General features: G+C 38.6%; 1 protein-coding gene across 7 annotated transcripts in view; it reads left to right on the top strand.

The window, feature by feature from the left end:
• The window catches only part of ADGB (androglobin), a 121556-nt gene that overhangs the window by 11212 nt on the left and 92786 nt on the right, over nt 1-17558 (top strand). For all 7 annotated transcript variants that reach the window (XM_045188874.2, XM_045188876.2, XM_045188875.2 and 4 more), the window contains exons 2-5: nt 6801-6963; nt 9733-9825; nt 13478-13549; nt 15261-15470. In XM_045188874.2, coding sequence (XP_045044809.2) covers nt 6801-6963; nt 9733-9825; nt 13478-13549; nt 15261-15470 — 538 coding nt within the window. The remainder of the gene's footprint in view (nt 1-6800; nt 6964-9732; nt 9826-13477; nt 13550-15260; nt 15471-17558) is intronic.

Raw genomic sequence — 17558 nt, forward strand, 5'->3', positions numbered from 1 at the left:
AGTTTTTCTTTTTTAGCCAGCCTATTTCCTCACAGAATCACAGGAAAGCGGTATATTTCCTGTTATACCACAGCCTTAGTCCGGAGCTAGGCGCTCATGAATAACTGCAGTCACTTGCTCACTCACAAAGCCTACTTCTGGTGTCCTGACATTTACAGGTTATATTCCGTTTCTTTTCCAAAATGGAATTCTGGACTTTTAATCTTGGACTGCCACTTCTCAAATCTCATTCTTAGTACCTACTTATGGATATCATTCACTATTCTAGCTCCCAGTTCACAACTACAGGTTCTTTCTATGATTAGTCATTGACCTTTCTTAGTTTCAGGTGTACAACATAATGATTTGATCTTTGTATATAAGGTGAAATAATCACCATAATAAGTAGTCAATATACATCATCATACATAGTTAGAAATTTTTCTTGTGGTGAGAACTTTTAAGGTCTACTGTCCTAGCAACTTTCAAATATATAATACAGTATTATCAACTATAGTCAACTTGCTGTACATTACATTCTTATGACTTATAAATTTTATAACTGAAAGTTTGTACTTTGTATTTAAAGATTATATTGTTCTCAGAATTAATAAGACCAGGAACAATGTGATTCAAATATTTAAAGGATCCTGACTGTATTAGAGCAGTAGATACACTGTGGCAGTGAACTTCACAGGCATACTGCACTGAGAGCTCCAACACTTTTACATGTTCATTTGAAGTTCGCAGTATATATGATATTGAGCTTATTTGACCAATGTATATGTTGTGTGTATAGCACTATAGTGAGCTATTGGTCTGATACAAGATACCTCTAATTGTTACCAGTGATGTTGGCCCTTGGTTCTTGAGTTCAGCCCACAAAGAATTCAGAGCCAAGAACTCTAGTGCAAGAGGAAGTTTATTTAGCATGCAAAGAGAAAGTATACTCAAGCACAAGCCAACTGCTCAGAGAGCTGCCTTGGCCTTTTAGAAAGAAAGTCAGAGGCAAAATAAGTGAGTATGGACTCCGGAGACAAATTACAGAAGCAAAAGAAGAGCCCTTAAAGATAGATTCAGGGGATTAGCAAGGGACAAGCTGCTACTACCTGCTGCTTTCCTGGTTGTAAGTCTTGTGGGGAATCTTGAAGTTTAGGAGAAAGAAAGCAAAGATACACACCTGAAGAAAGGCGTGGGTGTGCTCTAGAGACAGAGTGTGCACTGGGTCCTTTGTCTTAAGGGTTTTTATCCAGTTTCTAAAGGCAGGAATTTTAGAGGAGATCTTAGGGGAGGATCTCAATGGGATATTCATGGGCTTTCCAGATGTCTTCTTTAATATGCTGACTCATCAAAATGAGAGGATAAGGTCAGGGTCATGGTCTCTACTGATTGGTTGGCACTAGGGTAGGGGGCCATCGGTCATTGCATCATTGCATTTGGTCCTGATGCCAGCAATGACATCACTTCATCTGGTTTTGTTGCTTTTCTGGGCCTGAAACACAACTGGGAATGTTATCTCTAGTTTGATCAAAACTCTGTCTCTATGGTGAATAGACCTGAGGCTTTGTTCCTAAGATTATTTGATGCTGATCAGAACCTCATTGTCCTGAGGGTTTAATGCTTAAGAAAGTGGTCCTGCAAGGCAGAAAGAGGCAGGTGAGTCAGGGTGCTGGATGAGGCCAGACTGAATCAGTTATATGTCTCAGTTTCCCCATTCCACCTGCAGAGGAATTTTCTTGGCATCTTCCTATCCTGCCTTGTAATGAGAGTCTTTTTAAGTGATCTTCAATACAGATGCAAACAAATTTGACATGTTAAAAGGAAAGTAGGCCAATTAGTGATAAAGCTTAATAGCTTAAGGGAGGAAGCCAGATAATTTACTTACACTTGACAGAATGAAGAGGAAAGCAAAATATAATCTCAGCAGGGTCCTTCTTTTTAAAGGAATTAGATCTTTTTCTTAAAATAGCTTTAATTTGAGCTTTTTGAATGAAGTAGTCTCATCATGGTTTGGATGGATACAAAATCACCAATTTCTTTTTGTCTGGTATACCAGCACTCAATAAAACAGAGACACCACAATGTACTATGTTATGCCTTGATTTTTCTATCGGGATTATGAAAAAATTCCCCTTTCCTCTTGAAGCTATTCTAGTCATTATTTTCCCATATTTCCTTCATGCTACTTAGGAACAGTCCTTTATAATATACGTATTCTCAGGCTTTCTTCTCCAGCAAGATGATGGATTAAGATTTTTTTAAAAATAACAATACCTAGTAATGCCTACATAAAGAAAAAACTCTCCAGAATGTAGAAATGAGGCAGGAATGCAGGTCAGAATGTCACGGCTCTGAGCTGAAGCTGCTGCTTAACTGGGGAAGGCTTATCAGTCTTATGAAAGTGGAGTCTTTTTTTTTTTTTTTAACATTTTTGGTCAAGGTTTTGAGCACAAATGAGGAAAGGGAGTGCTCCAACCTTAGATAAAGGCATGGCTTTCCAAGAGTTTAATTCTCTTTAAAAAGATGAAAGAGGAAAAAAAAAACACCCAAGCACAGAAAGATTATAAGAAAGGTAGCTTTTCTCCACTTGATGCCTGGCTGAAAAAAAATTCTTCCCTGAGAAATGGAAACTCTTGGGATGAGACTTAAATAGGTTTGAGATCTGATTTTGAAGCCCCTATGGGTTCCTAGGTGGCTGACTTATTTGGGATCTCTGAAAGAAGAAAATTCAATATTACAATGAAAAATACTCTTTTAACACAGGTTTGCCTTACGGGAAGGGGATTGCAGGGAAATAAAACTCTGTTAAGGATGAGCTCATAATACAAGTGTCCTAAAACAGGCATATACAAAAGATAGGCAGAAGACACAACCAGAGAATCAAGCGTCACACTTGAAATAAAAGAAAAATAAATAATCTGTAAGTAATGTAACATGTGTGTGTTTTCAAATGATTAAAGGCACAAAGGAAGAAATCCAAATCCTAATAAAATAATTACATCCTTTCTATTAGTCAATGCTGGAAGTCAAGGCAAGCTACAATATCAGAATAGCAAGTAAGAAATAATCAATGCTGGCTTCAGGGTGTCAAACAACCTCCAGATCTCAGTGACCTTAAACAAGAATGGATGTTTCTTACTCATACCAGCAGGTGACTAGGAATTTATTGGCGCACTGAAATATGATGAATGTGCATTCTTTGCTTCTTCCATCTCACGATAGTACCTTTTCGAAGGTCTTCTCATGAGGATTAAGCCAGAAGATAGTGAGGAAGCATCTTACAGAGTGTTTTATGAGACTACAGGCGGGTTACAACACCCCTCCCCACATGCTGTTCTCCAAAACACCATGTAAAGGAGGGTGGGAAATGTAGAAAATGGAAAACAGGGTTGGTGAGCATCTCTTCGATCTCTGCCTATAGGTAAAAATTTGAAATGATATTCATTAGAAATGATAGAAATATAAAGGCATCGAGTCTTTTATTTTATTTAAATAGATGACAAAGAGACTGCCGATGTTGTCCAGATACTCTTCCCAGTGTTGGCCATGGAGGGAGTCAACAAAAACAGCCCACGTTCCTACCGGGGTACACAGCACAAACCCTACCTGCGGAAACACACAAGTACATAAATAAGAATTAGAGAATCATCAAGTGCTATAGAAATGAAGTAATAATATAAAAGGATGCAGAGAGGTGAGAGCTGTTATGTAAAACAGGGTGTTCAGGAAAGTTCCTCCCTCTTCCAATTCCAGATTGTGACGTTAGCATTTAGACCCGTTGCTCGTTCTCTCATTTTTGAAAAAAAAAAAAGGCTTTATTAGACTTCTAAGGCATCACCTCCTGTTTTGTTTTCTGCTTCACTGCTTCTTATTGCCGCTCTAACCTAATACCACACACACCATGACTTGAAACAATGTGAGCTTATGACTTTGTACTTGTAGAGGTCAGAAGTCCAAAATGATGCTCACTGAGCTGGGGGCAGTAAACACACAATACAATATACAGATGATGCATTGTAAAACTGTATACTCAAAACCCACATGATTTTATTAACCAACGTCATCCCCATAAATTCAATAAAAAATAAAGATAAAATAAATAAATAAATTACCCTTCAACAAAACAAAACAAAGGCAGTCTCCCTGAGCTGACAACATGTCAGGACGGCTGCATTCCTTTATGGAGGCTCAAGGAAAGAATCTTTTCCAGCTTCTGAAAGGGGTCCACCTTCCTTGGCTGGGGCCTCCTCGTTCCTCTGTCTCCACAACGAGAAGTTTTGCATTTCTCTCTGCATTCTTCAGGAGTTGCATCTCCCTCTCACTACTACTGTCTCTTTCTTCCACGTTTGAGGACCCTTGGGATTACATTGCTCCCACCCAGATAATCCAGGGTAATCACCCCATTGCAAGATACTTAACTTAAAAATATCTGCAAAGTCTCTTTTGCCATGGGAGGCAATGTGTCCTCTGTTACCGGGGATTAGGATGCAGCTATATTTCAGGAGAGGGGGGCATTATTTTGTCTACCAAACTAACTGCTTTTCTCAGTTTTCTTCCTACTCTCTCTGACCTTTAACATAAAATACCAGGGCAGATATACAGCAGTACTGATTGTGATAATACTGAGATATTTTTATATTAATAATAACCTTACCATTAGCCCTCAGCCCCAGACTTTTCTGCTTCCTGCCCTGGGTCCTGACCAACCCTGAGCACCTCACATACCTGACCCACTACTTAAAGCAAAGAATAAATGTCTGGCTTAGCTGGGAGCTTTGAAGGCATGACCTAGCCTTGTGACCAGGGTCCATGTAGATTGGCCAAAGCTCATTCCATACCGACTGATACGTGTTTTGAATATGTCTCTGGGAGTGCCTCTTCCTTATGTATAGTCATTTTCTTTGCAATTTCATTTAGTTTTACGACTTCAACTATCATCCAAATGCTGATAACTTAAATTCACACTTTTAGTTTAAACTTTTTTTCGCTCAAACACCAGAATTCTATAATTACCTCTTCAACACCTTCATGGATGTGAGATAAACATCTACACCACAACTCATTCAAAAGTGAAATGCTGCTTTATTCCCTGTTTCAGATTTGGCTCATCCCACACTCTTCTATCGGGATATATCAACGCAACCTATTTACCTTGAACATACATACTGGGGAGTATTTCTTGCCTCCTTTACTGTTACCAGCTGATCCAACCGCCCCTAGCTCTCACCTGTTATTTCAAAGCTTTCTAAAGTACTTCTCTTCCTTAGACTCTTCTTAACACAGCATCAAAAATGATTATAAAATTTCAGTCATGTCATGTTACGCATCACTCAAAACCCTGTTTTGGCTTTCCATATTACTCAGACTGGACACCAACGTCCTTCCCTTAGCTTGGGTCACCTGTCCAATTTTTGGATCTCCTGTTGCCTCCCTGAAATCATCTCCCTCAATCTCCCCTTCAGCTATGCTGACCTCCTTATTATTCTTCAAATAAACCAGATGCTCTCTGAATCTGTCTTCCTTGCTGTTCCTTGTGTCCAGAACATTCTTTCCACAGATAGCCATACAGTTTGATTGGTTTTTTTTTCACTATTTACTTAAACATTACCCCATTGCCAAGCACTTTCCTTAACACTGTATTAAAAATTGTGCATCTTAACTCTTCAGTTCCCTTCTCCTGTTTTATATTTCCCTAAACATTCCTCACTTTTAAATATGCTGTATGTTTTACTCAGTTTGTGCTGTTTATTTTGTTTGCACCCACTGGAATATGAACTCCATAAGGTGAGAATTTAGCCTGGTTTGTTTATTGCTTATCTCAGGGTCCAGGGTGGGGTCTGGCCTCATGTGCAATGAAAACTTGCTTAGTGTAGACTTTAAAATTCATAAAAGGTCAAAGTTTAAAGATACAAAACTGTAATATACTAACAATGACAGTATAACACAAGTCCAACTTTTCTGTAGAAAATTAGCCAAAATATATCACAAATTTTAAATATGCATATATTTCAGTAGAGTAAGTCTCTTTATTAAAAACTATCCTAAGGAAATAACTACTAATATATGCAAATATTTAGCAATAAAAATAGCCATTACAGCATTATTATTAATAGTGAAAAAAAATTAAATCAAACTGTCACATTTCCATAATAGAAACTTAGCTAAGTGAAAGGTGGTATATTCACATAACAAAATATTATGCAATCATTAAGTTCATATTTAGGTAAATACTTATTGACATGGAAACTATGAACAACGTACTTATAGGTGGAGAAAAGCAGTCTATAGGAAGAGTATGCTGAATGACATCACTTTTGAAGACGAGATGTACTAGTCTGAGAGGATGAACAGTTAGCGTGGCTTCTAGAATGGGTTGGGTGTGCCTTTCTTATTTATGTGATTTGTAGTTTTGAATTTTCTTTTTAAGAAATGATCACATAGCACTTTTACACCGGGAAACATCAAAATTAAGTTTCTACTGATGTTCACAAAGCTACTAGTATTCTACACATAAAGGATTTTCTTTAAGTGGGAATGTGTATAACTACTTCCCTATGTGACATCTTGCACGTTTGTGATGAATGTCCTGCCTTAGTAAGTAGGGACAAACGTTCAACATTTATTTATGGAACGGCCTGCTTTAGCTATTTCAGTCTGTAGAAAGTCAACACGTGGAAGCTGCCTGGCGGCAGGTTCTACTACACTGAAAGATGCGCTTCACGTGACTGCTGACAATAGAGTTAAATTTGTGCTGTGCAGTTAATCTGACGCTTTGCCTCCGAGGTGTAACTAAAACTCCGCCCCCCCCCCTCTGTTTCCAGCCAGTACTCTTTTGGTAGTAATACACAAGCTAGTTCTGTTGAACAGAGGAAGAGGAAGTTCCCAATCTGGCCAGAATGGAGTGAAGCTGACGTAAATGCAGAAAAGTGGGACACAGGCAAAGGTGGAAAAGACAAGGACAAAATCGGAAAAAGCCCTACATTTGTAAGTAAACTTGAATGTGGCTAGATCTCATTTCAATCTCTACCTTTACAGTGGGATAAGATTTGTTCACCTGTGAGTGTACTCGTTCTGTTCCTCAGCCTCCATTCAGAAGAGGACTCTTGTGTTCTTTGCTCCCTCGTCCTACCTTGTCTTTCCAAGCATAAGTCCTGAGGTTTGGTGAATCAAATTTGAGTGAATGGGAGGAGGGAGATGACCAAAACATCATAATGAAATAAAGGGGAAATTGTTAGGATGTGGACAGAGTTGGGAACCTGACATTTAAAAATGGTGGTTTAAAAAAATAAAAGAACTCTGGCCCTGGCTGGTGGGGCTCAGTGGATTGAGTGCCAGCCTGCAAACCAAAAGGTCACTGGTTCGATTCCCAGTCAGGGCATATACCTGGGTTGCAGGCCAGGTCCCCTGCAGGGGAGCATGTGAAAGGCAACCATACTCTCATGTTTCTCTCCCTCTCTTTCTCCTTCCCTTCCCCTCTCTCTAAAAATAAATAAGTAAAATCTGTTTTAAAAGTTACTTTAAAAAAATAAAAGAACTCTGTAGACTTGTAAGCTGTCATTTAGAGATTATAGGAAAGATCATTTTTAATAATAAAAAGTTATGTTACACAATAGCTGGGTTGAACTCTGCTGTCTTTATATGCATAGAGCATTCTTAAATAATAGTACTTAATAGCATTGGTATTTTGTTCACAAAATGCAGAATCACAAACTGTATGATTCATATCAATAATTTGTTTACAAAGGGTGTTCAATACATATAACTAATTTCTGCCTCTCAGTATTTGAACAACTTCACATGAGCAATGTGTGCAGAAATGCATTCTTTGTACCATACCCAGGGGGATTATGGCACTTCCAGATGCAGGGTGCTTTTGAACTCTCTGGGTTCCAGTGAAAATGGTCATATTTTACATCTTTGAAGAGCAATTCAAAACTTAGGGAGATTGTGTGTGAATTCACATCAGGAAGTGCAGCTTTTTGTGCAAATGCTCAGGGCAGAGGTTGAGCACCGGCTCACGCCCTGGTTATTACAGCAGTGCTAGGTGGAACCATCTGGGTCAGAACCTTGCTGCCCACCCCCAGTCCTGCTCCTCAGCCTCAACATTTGTGTCTGCTCAAGCAGCATTCCATCCGCCGGAGAGAGTGGTGGACCCCCAGGCCTTGTGACTACATTTCTATAATATACTGGCACAGTAGCTCTTAGGCATGATTTGCACAATTGATGTTTTACCAGGATTCATTGCCTTCGCATCGAACCATAGCAGATGTCCTTGGAATTTTACAGAAGGCCAGTTCTTTCAATGTGAGGCGAGTGTTCAGGATATCAGCCTCCGATGAACTAAACCTTCCCTGCAAGTCCAGGGCCAGGTCTCCCTTCTTCAGCTAAGTGATGGCAATGAAAGGAAATGAAGGGTGAACCGCACTGGGAAGTCTATGATGAAGCATTGTAACTGGACATAAGAACTAGACCAAAAGCAAAATGACAGGGGAATATTACCACTAACTTAATGTGAGGGGCTCAGATCCTAGAGAAAAGGGAATCAATCATACCAGGATCAGCCACACATTGGCTTTGGTTTTATTTGTGTCTCTCAAGGGCGTTTATTAATTTTAAAACATGGTAATTAGAGGCCAAGTAGAGAGTAATGTCTCAGGATTAGCATCAGAAGGGAGTCAGGATACCATCAAGGACTGCCAAAGTGGAAGTGCTCTGAAAGTTTCACGTGTAGTTTTATTTGAAGACACTTGCCCATCTTCTAAGGCCATGTGCGTGAAGCTTTTGCTGCTGAGAAAATGAGTGAAAAGCAGCAGCTTGAAGGCTAAATAACTGAGAAAAGGGTCTGTGGTGTGATGGTGAGAGACTGGACTTCAGGGTACTCCAAGGGAAGGGACCCCGATAGACACTCCAGCCTTTCAGCCATGGAGCATTCCGCCACGGCTATAACATTCTGTACTGTGAAGGGCAATCCAAATTTACACCAGCCTTTATTTTGTACTCTGCCTGCCGGAGGAGAATAAAATCCTGCTCTATGGAGGAAAGCATCATTATTTAGAGCCTGTACACATTTTTATATTCAGTGCATATCATGCGATCAAGTTTACCAGACAGAGAGAGAAACAGAACTGAGGGAGTGAAAACCGAGAAACAAAATCAGGTGATATAAACAGAACCATGGTGACTCCGATCTTTTAATTGTGGAGGGAGGACTTACCAGTAACTAAGTTAATATTTGCAAAGAACAAGACCAGGTGAGGGAACCCCAAATACGGAATGAGTCCAAGGACTGGCCACAGATCATTTTTGACTGCGTGTTCTGATTGCCTTTGTCTTCACCCAAATGAGTCCAGTGCCTTAAATGTGAAAATAAAACCTGTGTTCCAGGTGCACACAGACACTTTGGACTAAAGCTCAGACAGTGCCCTCAACTATAACCCATTTCTCAGGACACACCAGCACTGGGGTAAAAATGCGATTACTCTGAAAATCACAGAACAGGGTTTGTTTTCCCCCATCCCTGTTCACTCTGGTGAAATTAGTTACCTTTTTTCTTCTGTACAGATCATATTTCCTGAGCACTTTGTTTGGACTCCTAGACCTTTTCATGTTATGTCCTATAAGGGTCTGAACACTCACACAGTTCTCTCTAAATGCCTGTTTAGTAAACTATGCAGTTACTAATTTTATTAAGATTGAGTTGTTTTGATTTTTATAAAACCCTATGGAGATAAAGCTCAATGTATCTTTGTGTAGCATTTTTTTGAAGACCCTGAAGGCAAGATTGAGTTACCACCATCATTGAAAATTTATTCCTGGAAACGTCCACAGGATTTTTTAATTAATCGGGTAAGACATATTTTTATTATTAAACAATATTTATTAACAATGGGATGCAATATACTAATTATGAAAATCTACATTTTAAACAGCCTAGGGTATTTTTTTTCCTGTGGAATTCAGTGATAACTGTTTACTGGTACAGTTTAATGTATCTTGTACTGATTTCCAACAGAATATTAAAATTTTGTTTAGGGCCTCAAGTTGTCTTTTTCTTCTCTCCATGATGTCAAATTATAGACTAAAATGTTGTGAGAAGGTATTCCTCAATTTCTGACAGACTTCCTCCTTTTTGTTTTTTAGCAGGAACTTATAAGGCATGAAGTTCTGTTTACTTTAGTGTTTATTGGCGTTAATTTTCCAGCCCAGAGACTTGCACTTGAATCTCTCTATTTTAGGGACTGTTGAAGCATTTTCCAGGGGCCACCTTCATTTCTGAACCCCATGCCCAGCCACCTGAATCATATTGACTGGGATATCACCTGAGAAACCTCCATTTTAAATAGCACTTATGTACATTAAAACTTTAGTCCCACTGGTCTATCTTCTTAATAGCTATGTTTACTTAAATATATTTGGTGTTTCCAAGGGCTTAATTATCACTAATGTCTTTTCCCCCTTCCTTCTTGGATCATTTATTATTTTCATTTAACACATAGAAAATGAGTATGCTTCATTCGTTACTATTAGCTAGGTGAATGGTTATAATGGACCTGATTCTTCCATACATTATGGAATCCATTGAATCTCTGTTTCTACACAGAGTGATTTTATTCCTGAAAGTTTTATCCTTTATAAGTACTGCTACAAATGCAAGAAAATATGATTTATTGATCATATTTTCCAATTACTGTTATTTGTTGAGAAAGTTAGATAATCCTAAATTCAAAAATAGTAAACTAAGAAAATAAAAAGATACATCTCTCTTCATCAGAGTATTTATGAAATGCCTACTTGTAAGACATTTTAAATACAAGAAATCAAATATACTGAAGCATGCCTTTAACTTACAATGTTAGGTATCATTGATGTAAAGAATACAACTTTATGATGGTAATATGCACTTAATATAAATGTATTATTAATAATTTCAAGCTCCACTTAATTAAAGGATGTGAATTCCATGAACAGGAGTGTTGTAACTTGAATAAGTAGAAAGTTTATAAACCATGTATTTTTCTTTTTATCATAACTTAGTTCTGAGAGATACACTTATACTGATAAGAAACTTAATCATTTTTGTTGATGATACCTCCACCAACAGTTATTATAATGCTGCCACCCCTCCTCCCTCTGCTCCCCAGCGCACTGGCTCCCTCTCCTGATCCATCCTGTTGGTGTGTGAACCAGAACAACCCGACTGAAAGTCTAGAGATGTAGGAGAGTCTTAGGATAGTGTTTTTCAAGTTTTAATGGCTAGGTCCGCCATGATAAATGCATTTTACTTTGAGACTCATTCAGTATACACATAAATAAAGTTTAGACAAAAATTTTGCAAAATAGTAATGACCTTTCTATATAAGATTTACTATTCTAAACTATTTCCTTCTGTAGATACATAGATAGTCCTGACAATTACATATATATTCCTGACTCATTAGAATGATATCATGAATCAGTAAATAATTGCAACCCACAATTTAAAAAGCATAGTACAGCCTAGAAATATACACCAGAATTTTCTAAGCAAAAGATGAAGTCAGAGAGCATGTTTTAAATCAGAGGGTAGCTAAATTATTGAAAAAATCAAGAGCCTGGATTTAAGATATCAGAGTCAACACAGGCCATTCTAGTCAAGAAGGCTTATAAACCATATGGTTTATGCCCTGATCACAGAGTGAATAAGCAGATCTGTTTATTTTGAAGGGCCAGGTATTGGTGGCCCCGGCCCTTGAGTGTTGATTATACTGAACAGATATAAGATGTGTTGCCCCAGATATAGGCACTGGGGATAGAGATGCTAAAATACCATTGTAGAGATGTCTGCCTTAGTATCTGCATCTCTTACAAACTGTTAGCTCCTCCTTTTCATTAGTCAGTGTGTGACTATTAAGTCTGACCCTCCAAACTTTAGGTATCCAATACTCATTTAATTTATAATTAATGAATTAATTGATTCATTATATGAGTATAATTAATATTTAGTTAATCAACTTTAATAAGCATTGGTATTTGCTGAAAGGTATGGCCATTTTAGAAGTGTTATTATGTAATTTGTCAAACAAGAGTGAGTTAATTAATTAAATAAGAACTTACTATGTTCATAAATTATGAGCATAAGAATCAATTCAGGACTTTAAGGTTATTTTAGGTAAATTTTTCTCACACATAAACAATATTTCATTGAGTTTTCAAGATGCTGGGTGTACCAATGATTTAGAGTAATTGATGGCATTAGTTTTCATAAAAATCTTCTTCAATAATCAAAACCATTTTATATTAATTTAATATCAAATATATAAGCTTGATATGACTTGTAATTAATTTTTCCATTTTTAAATTAGATTTACTGAGGTGACATTGATTAATAAGATGATACAGGTGTTGAGTGTACATTTCTGTGACACGTCCCCCGTACACGGCACTGTGTGCCCACCACGCCCAGTCAGGCCGTCTTCCCTCACCACACATTTGGCCCCCTTCTGCCTTCACACCCCCACTCCCTGCCCTCTGGTAACCATCATGCTGTCGTCTGTCTACGAGTTTCAGTTTTGTATCCCGTGTATGAGTGACTGTTTTCACTCAGCATAATATTCTCAGAGTCCATCCATGCTACCATAAATGGCAGCAGTTAATTTTTTTCTTAGGGATGAATAACCAATTTTTAAAAACAGTTACAAGTCATGTTTTTCCATATTGTGTATTCCTTACTGGACTAAATATATAAAAGCAACTATTGGTAGGAAATACTAATTAAATAATGACCATTAAGTTAATTTTTTAAAAAAACCCAAGATTTAAAGTTGGGCAAGAATTTTAAAAACTGTCACAATTGATTTTTTTTAATCCAACATGAAGATATTTTTTCAGCTACCAGATGTTAACTGAGCTTAAGTTTTGAGCTATTAATTTAAATTTGAAGTCCCAATTTTAAACTCAGTTTATGCATGCTAAGTTTATCTGCATATATTATATCTTATAACGCTTTATTTGTATGTTAAAATATTGTATAGATGTTATATTATTAAATTAATGTTACACCTGTAACAAGAATAATGTGCTCACTTTGTATTTCTTCCAATTTCTCTGGTTGGGAGAAATAGAATAAGGTTTGGCCTGTGTACAGCACAGGAGCTACATTTCCTTTATTTTTCCTAAGGAATAATATCTTTTTTATTATTTTATTGTTGTTCAAGTACAGTTGTCTGCATTTACCCGCTACCACTCCCCCCCCAGCCATCCCCACCTCCCACGCCTGATCCCACCCCCCCTTGGTTTTGTCCCTGTGTCTTTTATAGTTGTTCCTGAAAACCCTTCCCCCCCCCCCCCCCCCCCCCCCCGCCCATTATCCCCTCCCACCTCCCCTCTGGTTACTGTCAGATTGTTCTTAATTTCAATGTCTCTGGTTATATTTTGCTTGCTTGCTTGTTTTGTTGATTAGATTCCACTTAAAGGTGAGATCATATGCAAATAATATGTTTTTTTAATTTTTTTATCTCAGGCTCCAGTAGTTGTGAAGAATGAAATCCTGTTTGACTTGTTTTCGGTAAATGAACATTTGCTCTGCAGCGAGGTATGTGGAGTATGAACTAAAGCCTCATTGCGAAATGCCTTCCGGACGGACTTACCAATTCCCAATTTCATTTCTCCCTTGCTCACCTTTAAGTTTTGGTATAACTGAGCCCTGAAGAGAGCAGACATTCAGAGGGAAAGAGAAGCCCCTTTGCGTTCAGCATGCAAAGTGTGAGAAAATGGCAGTATCAGCATTGCTTGTACCCCTCTTCTGCCCGGGGTACTGGTTTCTCACCGTCTAGGTATTTCTCTTCCAGTTCCACGTGCCCAGCAAACGGCTTAAAGTTGCTCTGTAAGGGTCGGGTGTTAGGCCCTTTGATTTGCTAATGTGGGGGAAATCGTGGTGTTCAGTGTGATTGCAACACCTCCTCTGAGGAAGCCAGATACTCACAGCAGCCCTTGCTGTGGCAGTGTGCTTCTCAGCTGGCTTTTCTCCACCAGCAGCAGACTTGTTCCGCCTCCCTAAGGTAGTTATTTTGGACACAGGGGTTTTTTGATTATTTTCTTTTACAATCGGTTAGAGGAGTGGAGCATAGTCATTACTGATTCAAAGCCTTTGTCTTTCTTATGTTTATTATCTTAACCAATATTAGCACAAAATTATCTTCAAATTTATGAATCCTAAACAGATAGACTTTAGCCTATTTTTCAAGGGAAGAAAAGTATGAAGTAACGTGTGGTATTTTCAGATACACAAGAGGGTATTTCATTGGCTTTTTTCAACTTACCCAAAATTTAAGAAAGTTCCTAGATAAAGCAAATTAGGAAAACATAAATCTTAGGTCAGTCTCAAGTATTTAATCTCCTTACATGCCAGGCAGTAAAACACGAGATGAGTATTCTAGAAAATCCATTACTAGTGAGGGTAATAATAGTTTTATTTAATGCCCACTGTGACCCAGAGATTTCTTATGCGTTGTTTCTATTCCCAAAATGCTGAAGTACAGCTTAATCTATATTTAATGATAAAAAACTGCCATTTAACGAGGCTGAAATGACTTGCTCAAGAACAGGAGGACCTGAAGGAGGGTTAAAGCATGGTCTCTGTTTCTGCTCCAAAGCTCTGCTCCCCGCCGTGCCTTCCTGTCAGTTTTAATACTTCAAGTGGGAGTTTTACTTGGAGCGTTTCTGCACCTACAGATCAACACATTAAACATGAATTTGAGAATATTTCAGCATGTATGCAATTTTAATTCTTTGTACATCTTATTCCTTGTCTAATTGGTCCTACTGACAAAAAAGAGATCATCTTATTTTCTCAAACTTCTCAACATTTACAGAAGAGTACTCATTCATAAGTTAATTGCAAAGTAATTCATTGTTCTCAGAAGCATTCAGTCTTTCTCACTCTCTCTCTCTCTCTCTCTCTCTCTCTCTCTCACACACACACACACACACACACACACACACAGAATTCAAATGAAGGCCAATGTCAAATAGAAGTTATTGACAGTTTACTCTGAGGACAGATCTGAGCTAACTAAGAGTGTGGTTAATGTTACACTTTTTAGCCTGTAATATGGTAATATTTCCTGAAAGCAAAAGCAAGGTCTGTGACTTTATTCTGCAGGTCAGAAGTCAAAATATGGAACACATTATCTATAGAATTTAATACTCCTGTTGGAAGTATGTTCTCAACTGATTTCCCCCCCTCACTTACAGTGCCAACAACTGAAAAATAACTAAGTAACACTAATGTTTTTTCTCTCTAGCTGATGAGATGGATTATCAGCGAAATCTATGCAGTGTGGAAGATATTCAACGGGGATGCTTTGAGCAATTATTTTAAAGGGAATACAGGGGAACCTCCTCCCCTTGTCTGGAAACCCTGGGAACACATATACTCTTTGTGCAAGGCTGTGAAGGGTCACATGCCTTTGTTCAATAGCTATGGAAAGTATGTTGTGAAACTTTACTGGATGGTAAGGTCATGTTCATGTGCATTAAAATTCATTTGTCTTTAATATTGAAATATATTCTCCTTACAGGCTAACCTAGGCTAATGCAAAATGATGGGTTTATGCAGGATATCAATCGGGTAGCTACTGGAGAAAGGGTCCTGCATATGTAATTTGGGCTTATTAAGAAGCACAGTTGTTTATTCTGTGATACCACTTCCCTGTGCTTTTTAAACTGGTACTTCCTGGACCACGGCTCTCTGCTGCCTCTCCCTCCCTCTCAGGCAGGTGGGCTGTGCAGGCCGGTGGATGCACAGGGCTCTTGCCCTTCCTCTTTTCTCTGTGATGTGACGTCAGCGTCACAAGCAAGAAGGTGTGCTTGAGTGTGGGCTGCTCCTCCTCTCAGGGCATTTGCTGCTGCTGACCTGGTCCCAACCATTTCGTATCCTAAACTTGAGATTTGTTTTCATATTAACACATTGCACACCAGCACAGAAAGTTTTACCTCTGCCTAAAAGGAAGCAAACGGGATAGTAAGAAGTACAAACAGAGAATTAAAGACCCCTCAGTGAATGTGGCAATATGGACTCACACCACATTTAGCAATGCTTGATGATATTAGACACCTTTGGGTTTTCAATGGTGGAATGATCTTTCTAAAGACCAAGAGTCATAGGCTAGACCAGCTACACAATTTGCAGAACCTCTTGTTCAAAAATTATTAGGAATTTCAAGACAGTGATAGCTGTACTTTAAACCAAATATGAGGTCCTTCTGAGTACCCCTGAAACTGGTCCTAGTCACTGAGAATGTTCTTGAGCATTTGAAAGGTGAGGAAAGTATGCAAAATTAACCATTCCATTCTATATGCCTAAGAACATGACTTTTTTCCCTTAATGAGCCTAAGCCATCCATCTGCCCAGAATGTAGAATGTTGAAAGGCCAATACTTAGGAATTAATGGCATCATTCCAGTGGGAAGGTAGAGGTAGAGAAAGTAATCTTGGCCTCTGTTATCCACAGCAGGATTTAGGGTTTGTTTTTGATATTCACAGCAAGACAATAGACCTGGAAAGTCAAAATCTTATTAGAAGAGAAAGTAACTTCCTAAATTCCCTTATCTTCTTTATTTACCAATCAGGATGCAGATTAGGCAGACTGGACTTCAGAGTTTTAAATTTGTGCAGAGGAGTGAGAGGGAGGATATGGCATTGAGAAAGTGGGACACCCAGTGGACAGAGTTGAGGGATGAGAGGAAAAGGTAAACGAGGGAAGAGTGAGTAGGTCAGTTGCCTGGGTATTCGGCCCTCAGTTCTGCACATTCACCTAGACCTGAATCGAGGTGGAGTTCACCATTATGAAGAATTTCAAGACAGCATCAGCCGAACATTAAACAACCCTATGAGTTTCAATCTCTTTTTCTCTCTCTCCCCCTGCTTTCTGACATCTTTCCTTCTTTTCAAATTTCCTTCCAGACAGGGGTCAACATTCATTAACATTCCATTCCATTTGGCAAAGAAAATATGATGTATTTCTCTTTAACTATGCCATCTCCTCACAAGCCCAAATACACTTAGATTCAGAAAACCTTTTAAAAAAAGTCTTTAGTGCAAGTCGGAAATCTCAAACTTATCTAATCATCCAACCTACCTCTTTGTTGAATATTTTCTTAATTGAACTTATTGGGGTGACGCTGGTTAATACAATTACATAGGTCTCAGGTGCACACTTCTATGTCATCCATATATTGTATTGTGTGTGCACCACCCCAAGTCAAGTCTCCTTCCATCCCTTATCTCTCCAGATAACATAATGAGTCCTTGAGAGAAGAGGGCCAGGCGTGTGGCAGTCAGGAAGACTGAACCTCATGTGCAATGGCTTATATTCCCTCATTGCTCTCATGGAAGGCACAGCTTGTGGGGATGCTGCCAGGCTACTGAGCAGTGAGATACATGTGGTCCATGTGAATTATTTTGGTAGGCAGTTGCTGGCACTCATGGCTGAAGAGCATGGTCATAGTCTTGCTCAACTGACACAGAGAGAAAGCTTTGCTGGCCCTCAGCATTTCTAGATCTATTTTGGGGACATGAGAGGCCTTCCGGGTTCCGTGCAC

Source organism: Desmodus rotundus, chromosome 11 (assembly GCF_022682495.2).
Source record: "Desmodus rotundus isolate HL8 chromosome 11, HLdesRot8A.1, whole genome shotgun sequence".
Lineage (NCBI taxonomy): Eukaryota > Metazoa > Chordata > Mammalia > Chiroptera > Phyllostomidae > Desmodus > Desmodus rotundus.